At 36.8% G+C, this 12,146-nt stretch overlaps 1 protein-coding gene across 5 annotated transcripts in view; it reads right to left on the reverse strand.

Moving 5' to 3' along the window:
• Positions 1–295: 295 nt before the first annotated feature.
• KIF5B (kinesin family member 5B) overlaps positions 296–12,146 on the reverse strand; it is a 67,957-nt gene continuing 56,106 nt past the window's right edge. For 3 of the 5 annotated variants that reach the window (XM_073334409.1, XM_073334411.1, XM_073334408.1), the window contains exons 21-26: positions 10,475–10,535; positions 10,310–10,381; positions 10,098–10,202; positions 9,409–9,625; positions 5,648–5,780; positions 296–2,915 (exon numbers count right to left, since the gene is read on the reverse strand). In XM_073334409.1, the coding sequence (XP_073190510.1) occupies positions 2,909–2,915; positions 5,648–5,780; positions 9,409–9,625; positions 10,098–10,202; positions 10,310–10,381; positions 10,475–10,535 (595 nt within the window). In that variant the 3' untranslated portion in view covers positions 296–2,908. Of the gene's footprint in view, positions 2,916–5,643; positions 5,781–9,408; positions 9,626–10,097; positions 10,203–10,309; positions 10,382–10,474; positions 10,536–12,146 lie in introns of those variants that run through there. The other 2 variants (XM_073334407.1, XM_073334412.1) reach the window with 2 other exon arrangements.

Here is a 12,146-nt window from a genome sequence, read left to right on the forward strand (position 1 = left end):
GAAGCAGCTCACACCATATTTAAAAGTCTTGTCATGAATAAGATGCAATCAATCTTGGAAGCTTTTCATAACATGAATTTACAAGAGTGAAAAAACGCAAACTGTTAAGACTGATGGAATAATCTTTTTCCAACACCTACACTAACCGACATTAACTACACAACAAAGGCTCTAATAAAGTGGAGTATAATGATTATAACCCACAACAAAATACATGTTGTCTTGCCAAGTGAAAAGTATTAATATGAAGCTGACTCAATGACACTATTGCAAGGTCTTAATAAAGTTCACTACATTTCAAAGTTTTTTTTCCTCTTTATTTAAACACAGATACATTTACAGCATGCAGGTAAGTTAAAACTAGATGGCGTCTTCTCCAAACCAATTATGTTTTAATGCATCTTCATGTACTGAAATTAAGTCACTGTGTTCCACAGGTAGACTTGTCATCTCATGTCAAATTTAGAGTTACACACAGCAGTGAGTCAGTATTTAAGTTATGCAAATAATTTAGTTGCTCACCATGAATAAATATTATTCCTTTATTTAAGTTCCTACTCTAAACCATTTTTAAAAAATATGATCCAGAGGAACATAAAAATAAAAACCACTCAGACTGCAAATTGAAACAGCAATGCATTTAACAGACTATTACAGATTTAATTTACAAAACAGTAACTGTCCTGTCCATATGACCTACCATAACTGAATCAAAAAGAACAAAAAAGCCATTCCTTTGAAAATTGTAAGTTGCAATTCTTGGTAAACTTCATAAAAGCTTAAAACAAAAAAGCTTAGATATAAAAAAAGTGATGTACATTTTGAGCTACATGCTAGTTACAGTTTATTTTACTGCTTATTACACAGCAATGTTCAGCACCAATACCCGTGATACATTACTTACAGGAATGAAACTACCATCTACATGAGAAAAAGATCCTGTTCATCTGAGAATATTTCCAAGGAAGCCAGTTTTTAGCCAGTGTAAAGTAAAATATGTAGAGGTCTGAAAATGTGCAATTAATATTCAGAGATAATGGACAAGGCTGTTTCCATTAGGAGGACTCCATTTAAAACCATCTATCATAACTGCCACTTCACTGTCCTCTTTCCTTGATATGCTGCCTTTATCATGCTTCAGAAGAATTTGCACGATTAGGACTGATAGAAACACACTCCAAAGAGCAAAAATAGGTCTTTAAAGGTTGAAAACTCCAAAACATTGAGGATTTCTGGCTGATGCAAACAAATAGGTTTAAAAATCTAACCTATTACAAAAGTCAAGCTGCAGTAGTTAGCAAGGAAACAGAAAAAAGTATGTTGAATTAAGGTCTAAGATTTGAGTATGCTATATCATAGCACAAATATTTTACTTTGTATAAAAAGTTTTTTAAAAAGTGATTTACTATTGAGGTCCTTATGGAGCTTTTAGGTTTCCATTATGCCTGATGAATAGCCAAAAAAGGTCAGACCACTAATATTAAAGATAACGTTAACTGGTTCAGGACAAAACTATTTGAACTCTCTTTCATATCGCTAAGTTCCTTCCCTCTCAAAGATCTGGTAACATTTCTATCTTTTGAGAAGGACTGTTCTAAAAATATAGTGGCTAAAACCCTAGGAATAAATTACACAAATGATGAAATTACCACATTAAAAGCCTGATCCTAATCTCAGTGGAAGTTATGGGTGCTCAAAACTTCTGAAAAATCAGCTCAAAACCAAAACAGTTTGTTTGTTGTTAGCCAATCCTACAGAACTATATTGCAAAGAGAAAAAGAAAAAAGTTTGATACAACTACTGTAGAGTAGACATTTAAATATTTCTAGAAGTAAACAGATTACAATACAATTCAGTTTAGCACAGTTTTTACATACGTCTCTGGGATTACTGGCTGTATCAGCTATGAAAATGTTTCTTTGCCTCCATTATTAGTGGATTTTAATTAATTATCCAGCTCTTCAACTGACTCATTTTCTCAAATTGAAAGTTTAAATTTCATCTCAAGAATTCCAGTATGTATACAGTATTGGAAACATAAGAACTGAATCCTAAATTACTCTAGCTCATTTCAGTGTATGCTAAATTAGTGAAAAATATCCATTTGTCCAACTCAGGTGACAGTGAACAAGCTCATCAGAATGAAGCAGAATGGTTTCATTCCATCAAGCTATGCATAGAATAAAGAACAGGACAGATGAAATATTCTATTGCCAAAGCCTTTTCCCATGTAAACTTAAGTTTACTCTTGTTACTTGTACAGTATTTAACTCAAAATAACATTACAGGTACTTAATGAGATAACAGTTAAACAGCCTTGTTCAAACTGAAATCTTTAGTTCTGTGGTTTCAAGATTTAAGTGCCTGATGGCAGCTGTCATAAGCACACTTCAGTATTTTCACACTGTACAAATAATATTAGTCCTGGCTACATAGAACATCACTTAAGGAGAACTTCAATGCACAGTGCTGTTCTAACTTAGAGTGGGAAAAGTAGTGTTATTTAAAGTGGTAAAAATTAAAAAAACAAAACGAAAAAAAATGTCAACATTGTTCCACATTCCCTCAGACAATAAAATGTACACAAATTAAGCTAGGAAATTTGAACTAAGATTTTCTTAACATACATTCAACTTGGCACAGTGCAGACTAAATTTAAGACATGAAAGACAAACTGTAATGGACAGAGCTACACTTGAAGTAACATGTCATTTTTCAAGACGCCAAAATTGCACTCTAGTTTTGTTGGGAAATCAGCAGAATTTGTAGGAGGGGAGAGCGCTGTACAGGCCAGGTATATTTTATACATTTTCAAAAAATAATCCTACAATCCTCAATGGGAGAGATTATTGTCATGGAATGACACACTCTGCATGATATCCAATCATCTTCATATTTCATTTACTTTTCAGCAACTATAAAGAAAAAACAGTTAAACAGATATGCAAACATATGCCAATGACATGAAATATAATCATTTATACTAATTAAGAACAAGGTGCTTAGTGCTATTTTTAATATCCCTATCCATTTCAACCTTTAGTCGGTTTCATCAAATTGACCGTCTGAAGTTTGCTTTATACCTCACAATGTCAAAATGAGCAACAGGCATGTTTGTTTTAAATACCTTGATGTCTACAATTTACAGGAAGATAAGTAGCTTGCAGTAATTACGATTGTTTTATGTAGCCAATTCCCTGGAAGGCAGGAAAAAAGACTTCTATCCTGTGTCTTCTTTTCTATTTCCAGAAGCTGGGAATGGGCGACAGGGGATGGATCACTTGATGATTACCTGTTCTGTTCATTCCCTCTGGGGTACCTGGCATTGGCCACTGTCAGAAGACAGGATACTGGTCTAGATGGATCTTTGGTCTGACCCAGTATGGCTGTTCTTACATTAATACAAACACATAATATGCCAATACTTCCTATGACCATTGCCCATGTATACAAATTTGGCAGCTACTTAGAACTGATATTTTGGCAGTTTTCAGCATGTAAAATTTTCACTGAGGCGGGTGGCGGTTGGGTGCAGCACCTGATAAAGATGCTCTTCAAATTGTATCTTTACAGCTGTTTTAGAAAGAAGGGGGTCTTTGGAATGAGACATCCTTACCCACTAGTCATCCCCAAAAGGCTGGGTTGTAAGGGTAGTAGACTAATAATTACCCTTCTTTTGTTTTATTAATATTTTTTCATGAAAACAATTAAATTACATTACCTATTAAAAAGTGGACACCCTGTTTCTTCCAAGACCCCTAAAAGCCTGCCACTCAGTAAGTTTCAAGTGTGAAATATCCATACTAACCCTGGCAGAAATGGTTAAATAATGTACCTACATTTCCAATCTCCCACACACTCTGCCACACACCTGTTCAGAACAAAATACCATTGTTGGGTGGCTGGAAAGTGGGGAGGTAGAGAGGAACAGGTGATAAGGTTTTTGACATGATCTGCACACTGAGGAGTAATTTATGAGTTTTCAGTGGTAAAACTGATGTAACTGCTCAAAGAGAGCACAACTTCATTTGTCCATACACTGGTAATGTTTTTTTACTCTGTAAAATTAAATGTGAAAAGCATAAATACAAGGGGCCATTACCATGCCTTTGATGGACACATGGAACTTACTACCGACATCAATGGGAGGTCTGCAGATCCCAGTGTTAAACAGAAGTTTCACAACTCTTCCATTTTTTAAAAACTTTAAAAAATTCATTTCTAACTAGCCCAGATGACTATCCCTCTTTTCCTCCCCCCCTCGCTCCCCCCGGGGGGAGCACTGCAATAACCTAATGCAGAAGTGATTTTCTTAGCACTGACAACAAAAATTTAAGGCTTCAAAAGTTATGTCACTTATCTCTCTTAGCTGGCTAATCTGCTAAACTTAAGAACTCAGTCTAACAGCTAACAGTCTACCTGCTTGAATTTCCCAATGCCAACTAGTATACAGCTACGAAGAGCGGAAGTTCTTTTTCTTTTCCAAGTGAGATGACAGCTCAATAGGCAATGAGAGTAAGAGAAAGTCAATATACAAATCCTATCAATGGGAGAGAACTATGATCTGAGTATTTATAAAACAGCCAATCACCAGGGTATCTAGGTGCTAATCAACAGCCAGCATCAGTTCGCTGTCTGATACTTAAGAGACTTGGACTTGAAAATCTTGTACTTCACACTCCTGTTCCCTGGCCCCTCTCTAATCCCAGAAACAAAAAGCATAACCCCTAATAGCCTTCAATAACTTAAACCAGTGTAAAGGAAAACTTTAGAAAATATGTTAATAGTAACTAGGAAAGAATGGAACTAAGATAAAAGCCAAATTCTGAGTCTTTAAGGAGAGATTTATTACATATACAGGATCTGAAGACCTGCAGGGCTCTAACTGTGCTTCAACCTAAGACGCAGACAGTTTCAATACAGAAAACTAATTGTGCAGCAGATGCTCAGACAGATGGAATACTCAAAATGAGGCCGATGTTTTACAGTGAGCAGAGGGGAGCAACCAACTGCCTGCCATGAATCTATCAGTGTGAAAATATGTTTTAAAGCCCCATATCAACACTGGTACTTAAGTATGTGAAGGGTCCCACTGATTTCAGTAAGTGCTCATTTGCTGTAATATATACTCTCATGCTTTTTTTAAAATCACATACTAATCTCAGTTACTGAAAATCTGACCACTGAAGCACTTTGTATAGTACTTTAAAAAAGTAACACTGAGAACTCAACTCAAACAGCAAGAGTATTTTTACATATACATTCGATGTTTTATGTAGTATGGTTGTGGCAAATTGATCTATACATTACAGCTTCTGTATTTTGTTCAATTAGAAGTACGATTCCTAACCCCAGAACTGCCCCTTTACTACACAACTGGACTTTGGTGTACAAAAGGAGGCAACAGTATGGGCTGCTTATTTACATATTTTAGCATAGTCCTCTAGTTGCAAGATATAACCACAGAATATTCAAGTGGTTTGTTTACACAGCTGGATGGATTACGAACACAAACTATGAAATACAGTAGTTTAAGGAGACACTAAAAAACAGCCCCGAGAAAGATTTAAGAGTGGTAGCCATGTTAGTCTGTATCACCAAAAAACAACGAGTCCTTGTAGCACCTTAGAGACAAAGAGAAACTTACACTTTATCCTGCCGTCCTCCACCTCCACGCAGTGTGACTGGCTGGCTGTTTTGAGTAAACGCACCTCCCCCACGAATTGCACTTGGATGAGTTGGAGAAGCTGCTGGATGCTGGCCGGGACGGATAGGCTTAGCTACACGAAATAAAATGTGACTGTTAGAAATCATATACCAAGCAATTCTAATCATTTGACCTTTTATTGTTTAAATTCATTAATATTTTGTTTTATGACACCCTGAGAAATGCATATTTTTACTATTTGCATCATGCTTTCTAAAATGAGAAAAACATTTTTAAAATCTAAGGAAGTGATGTTTTGGGGATTATAACAACCACATTGTTATACTCAGGTGATGTATCATATGATTGGTTGTATGAAACAGATGAATGCTAATTAGGATAATTAAAATTAGGTTCACAAGGCTGCAACAACTGTTGTAGGCAAAAGCTTGCTCTTAGATGTTTAAGTATCTTTTAAAACCAACTAGGTGAAGAACTATGTGCAAATTCAGTTACTCTGTGCCTTAAGGCCCAACCAGGCTGATTCTGCCTCATCAAGAAAACAAGCTACTGAAGTTTCTGCTGTTGTTATATCTGAGCTTCTTGAGTTATGCAGTTGCAGAAGCTGTGCAATATCCAAAGGTGGAGGTGCCAACTTTTTGCTAATGGCTAAGGTGTACCACATCAGGCATTCAGCAGTTGCTGTCAGATCCTCCCTTCAAAAAGCTGAATCAAAAGATCTGCCAGTGTGATCACCATATATAGCAACAGGGTTCATGGTGGTTATGCATTCTCTTACATCCTGACTAGGTATCTTCTTAGCTGACAGCACCAGCTGGAGAAGTTTTGGGGCCTAGGCTGAAAGCTAGCAGGGTGAAGTCTTATCTTGGCAAACAGCTGCTACGCCCTGACAAAAATGAAGCTATGGCCCTTATCGAGCTACAGATTCTCTTCCTCTTTAGGAATCCCCCCAGGGAGAGAATGGGAGATCAGGGACAGGAGCACTACCATCACTCTCCAGCAACTCAACATGGGAAGGGCCTTTTCTCCCTCATCCTTTCCCAATTTATAGCAAAAATCATAAAATAGGCCCAGGACATGTCCCACTCTCCTCTTAGGGCTCTGAAGTTGGAGCAATTTCTCAAGCCTAGCTGACCTCAGCAGTAGGAGAGAGGGTACAGCTCTAAAACTGGGATTTTGGAAGCACAAGAAGCTCTGTGCTTGTGTTACAGTTAAAGTTGGTATGCTCAGAGAAATCTGCATGCACAATTCTATAAAATTGGACTAAAATAGTTTACCTCCCCCCTTCCCTGTCCAGCTAGCTGTTGGCCTTTCACAGAAAGCCACTCTCTGAATAGGTCAGCCCAGGGCCTTTTTCTAGCATATCAGAGGCCTCTCCCTATGCTCTGTGACAAAGGTAGAACGAGACCCTCAAATCTTCCCCATTCCCTTGTCCTTCTGGTGATCTAAGAGGAAGCAGAAATAAGGGACTATTTTCCCCCCTCAACGCAAACTACTGTCTGCACAACCAAAACCATTTTAATACAGCAGTTCTCCCCCCTACTTCTGCAGCAAACATAAGACACTTTCTGCAGGGTTTATCCTGATCCCATTTCAGAAGTATGGCTTTTGGGGGAGACAGGCAAGATGGGAAAAGCTTTTCCAGTCCTGTCTCAGGGCTTCAGTGAAGACTGGATTACGGTTAGTGGATGAGGTGGTGCTCTGCTATTGACCAGTGGGGAACGTTCGCTCACTGCACTGGCCCCACCCCAGCAGCACAAAGAAAATTTTCCAGATTCCTACTTCTTTGAGCAACAAATCTTTAAATCCATTTTCAATATAGACTGATTGGCAAGATTCTACTGTGTTTTCAGGTTTAAATAAGCAAATACTCTTGATGTTGTTTAATCTGCCATTGAAATCTGAGGTTGAAAGCTGTTACTGTATAACACAAGAAAAATGGATAATAATGCTGTGTTAGACCACCCTCAGGTTAGCTAGATCGGATATCAGAATTGTTTTCAGTGACTTCCCACAAATAATAGAAGAATGTGTGTCAAGTGAACTCCTGTTTAATAACTGGTATTTTGGATTAATGCGAGCTATAAAAGAGTTGTCTAGTGACTCATCATTTTTTGGATACAGAACTTGCTCTCTGAGCATACATTTCTTCCCAGCCTTACCAATTTCTGTGAATGCAAGACATTTTAGAGAGATTAACTCTTTTCATCACTTTCTGTTCCCAGCATTAGAATGGCCATACTGGGTCAGACCAATAGTTTGTCTAGCCCAGTACCCTGTCTTTTGACAGTGGCAGATGCGGATGCTTCAGAGGGAATGAACAGAACAGGGTGATTATTGAGTGATCCATCCTCTGTCATACAGTCACAGCATCTTGCAGTCAGAGACTTGGGGACATCCAGAGCACAGGGTTGTATCTCTGACCATCTTGACTAACAGCCATTGATGGACCTATCCTCCATGAACTTACCTATTCTTTTTTGAACCCAGTTATAGTTTCACAAACATCCCTTGGCAACAAATTCCACAGGGCAACATCCTCTTTTTAGGGATGATACCATCTTATTCTTTATGTTGTGTAATAAATCATGGTAGGTGATAGCTGCTCAGGTACTAAGCCACAGCATTAAATCCTTGAGTAAAAAGCACTATATTTTGATTGGCAAGCACCTTCAATATTTAAGCATGCAGAGGAATGGCTTTACAGATTATGATAATTACTGCGCATAGTAACTTGTACCTATCCTACTGTTTAGAGTGGAAATTAGGGTAATTTTTTATAAATTAATAAAATGTATGTTCTATTCCATGTTCTTATACGGTTCTCACCACCACAGTATCCAAGTGCCTTACAGTCTTGCATTAAGAGATTTGAGTAACATCCATCACATGTGGTTTTGTTCTCATCCTCGCTAGAGGGGAAATTTTGCAAGCAATGGAGTGTTTTGAGATTGGGCTTTTTTTGTTTGTTTTGAAGTACATGTTGCTTTGTACTGATATTAGAGAAGGCAAAGTTGAAAGAATGGACCTTGCATTCGGAATGGAAGTTGATGAGGATTGTTGTGTTTAAGTTCAAAACATTGAATTACAGAAGTCTTAGATCTTGCATTTTCTCCTTGGATTTTCCAGTTTTAGAGAGACATGAGAGTCAAGTTTTGATGAGATCCTTCTATTCAAAATACATAACTAAGCAAATCAATTACCAAAAAAGTACTGTGAAAATTGTGTTTGTTACTTTAGCAAAGGCATTACTAATTTGCTAATGAAATTGAGTACACTTAAGTTTCTTGTCCCTTCCCTTGTTTTGATAGCCACTTCGTAATCTTGCCATCACAAAAGTATAACAAAGACTTGCAGAGCAAATTATAGAATTTTTTGTTTATGTTCAAACTTTTGTTTTTAAAGGAGACAGAACATTCACCTTGGTAGTTACTGTTCCGTGCAGGTGAGGTTTTACATGGTGTGAAAGCCCACCCACCGAAGAGACAAATCACGTCAACAAAGCAATGACTTACAAATATTTGCATGTACTGTACACTGAAATTAACTTCTGCAGTTTTTGTACTAAGTGATAAATCCTGCCTTTTTTCACATGTGCAACTCTCACTGACATTACTAGGAGCTGCAGGCATGTATGCAGGACAGAATTTGGCCTTAAGTTATCCAAAAAGAAGAACAATAGAAAGGAAAGAAAAGTTAACCAAAACATGTTTGGAAACTGCGGTATTTTCTTTACTAACCAATCTGTGCAGAGTGTCCTCTTCTGGCCATGTTCTTGGATCTCACGGCTTCCTTAATACGGTCTACCTCTTGCTGATATCGTTTGCGATCACGAGATGCATTCTCTTTGGCTTCCCTTAGTGCAGACTCCAAAGCTTTAACTCTCTCAGCTGTAGCTCTAAGTCGTTTCTCCAGTTTAGGAAGCTCACAGCGAAGATCTGCATTATCACGTACCAGCTGAGGATAAGCAAAATATCTTTAATTTTTCCCTGAAAAAATAATAATTACACTGTAGCAAGATGAAAGTAACCATAATAGACGGGACAACACTTACTTTGTTGAAAGTTTAAACTGAATAAACTAATTAAAATAATAAATATGAGCAGTAAAATTTCCTGTTAGGTATTAAGAGTCAATAGAACTATACCACTTAAACTATAGATAGATACCACTGTATTATATATACACAAACACACCACCATTTCAGTCTAAATTGTAAAAAACCTTCACAGGAATACATTAGTCTATGTATTTAATATTAAAAATTGAAGTTAAAATTTGAGACAAGCAAGCATCTCTGAAGTGTATGAACAACTACTCCAGGATACAAATATGTACACATGCATTATACCTTTAAAATACATCTCGAACAAGGAACAGTTATTGAAGTTCTAAAGTTAATTTCATTTAGTCTTAAGTTTTACTATACCTGTTTGTGGACTTTTGTAAGCTGCTCAAGATTATTCTCAAGAAAGGAAATTTTCTGTTTTTGCGCAGCACTGCCTCCCGTATCATCTGAGTCAATCTCTGCACTCTATGGTAATAAACAGAAAAGAGTGATACATTACATTAAATTAGTTAGGCTCACTTACTTACTACCACATTTAAATAGAGACAAGTCTTGCTATCATGCCATGTTACCTTTTTAACTCTAGTAGCCAGATCTTGAACAAACAGCTTCCGAAGGTTGTGTAGTGTTTGCAGTTCTTTTGCCTAAAACAATAAATAAGTATTTTACAGCTTACAATTCTTAACAGGAACAAAAGTTACAAGCATTTATCTTAAGTACACATTGTAATAACTTACCACAGTCTCTTCCAAACCCTTCAAATCTTGTCTTGCTTGTTCTCTTCTGTCTTGCATAACCCTAACAATCAAAACACAATATATATATACACTAATACAGCTAAACATTTATATTTGTGTAAAATACAAACCTTATAAATCCTATTTTAGGTTCCAAAATGAAAGGAGATTAAGTCCTTAATTATGCAAAGTGCAAAACCACCCTACAATCAGTCACAAATGGCAGAGAATTCAAGAGCCCAAGACCAGAAGAGCAGGGATATGGTGAGAAAATTTGTATACAATTAGTGTTAAAAGAGATTTTAATAAGTCAGTTCAGACAGCTGAGTTATAGAACATCCTAAAACAGCTATATTAACATACCAGAGGTTGAAAAGTTCTGATTATAGGTCCAGAGCCGTTGCTTGGAAAGATCTACTGTTCCTACAAATATTTCTAACATTGACTTGTCAAGGAGATAACAGATATTATGTGCGGGTGGGCTGAGGGATTTATTCAATTTGAAAAAAACTTTTCATGTTGTTTTACTGATTTCTTTCTTTATATATGAGCAGTTCAGATTTCCATTTTCCAAAAGATACAACAGCCTAATGATACCAATCACATTATAGGGCTCTCTCAATCATCCTATTTAAGATTCGTTCCTGAGAAATAAGCATCAACTTTATTGTTAAGGGCTCTGGTTTCAGCTTCTTTCAAATTATGAGGCAATTGGAGAGTTCAGGCAGAATACTGGGGAAAGGACCCAGGAACTGTATTTTGATCAAAAACATAGTGAAGGGTGAAAAGTAGGGAATCAGTGTTGGGTTTAAGGAGAAAGGAAACCAAACTTTGCAAGTTTTTTTTTCCTGTCTTTATAACAACATTTTCCTCCCACCCAGTATCACCAAAAGTCTAAATTGATTAAGCTATTCTACCACTTCTAATGCTGCAACAGGAAATGCTCATGAGCTCCAACTACATTTCAGATCTCATCTGGAGGGAGCCACAGCAAATTTATAAATATGTTTTTGAGTTTGAGACTAGAGAAGTTTTACACTGTTAGTATTCAGCATGGTCTTCGGTTTGAAAAGGCCATGCACATTTATGATACTGTACTGTATTGTAAAAAGTTAAAAATGAATACCTTGGCCTACACTTTAAAATCATCTAATTGTGATAATCTTACACTTCATGCCATCAAAACTTCATATGATTCAGTTATGCATACTGTATGAGGAACTGCTAGATTAAGAGATTAATGCTTGATATAATTTGGTCCCAAGTTGCTTTCAGATGGTATAAATACAGCACCAGAGTTTCTAACTCCTACAGTTCAAGATGGCAGATACAAAAATTGTGTTGGAATTGAAGCTTTAGGGATGTGGACATAAAGCAAGAGTTAGAATGAAGTGACTTTATGGGCCAAAAAATCGTAACCTACCAGGATATAAAACAAAGCTGCGTTTTCCACTGGTGTAAGGGCATTTGTTTAAAAATCTCTGATGATTGATAATATTAGACCTTAGACATACTTTGGCTGCCATCACTCTAAAAGGGATTTTGTTTTGCCATTGGTCATTGACTAACCAGCAGCTCCCAGACCAATGTAACCAAGTTCATAACTGATTTTCAAGTTTTAGCTACACAAAATTAAAATCTCCTACAAGTTTGCAGGCATGAATAAAAATTT

The sequence above is a fragment of the Lepidochelys kempii genome, chromosome 2 (assembly GCF_965140265.1).
Source record: "Lepidochelys kempii isolate rLepKem1 chromosome 2, rLepKem1.hap2, whole genome shotgun sequence".
Classification (NCBI taxonomy): domain Eukaryota; kingdom Metazoa; phylum Chordata; order Testudines; family Cheloniidae; genus Lepidochelys; species Lepidochelys kempii.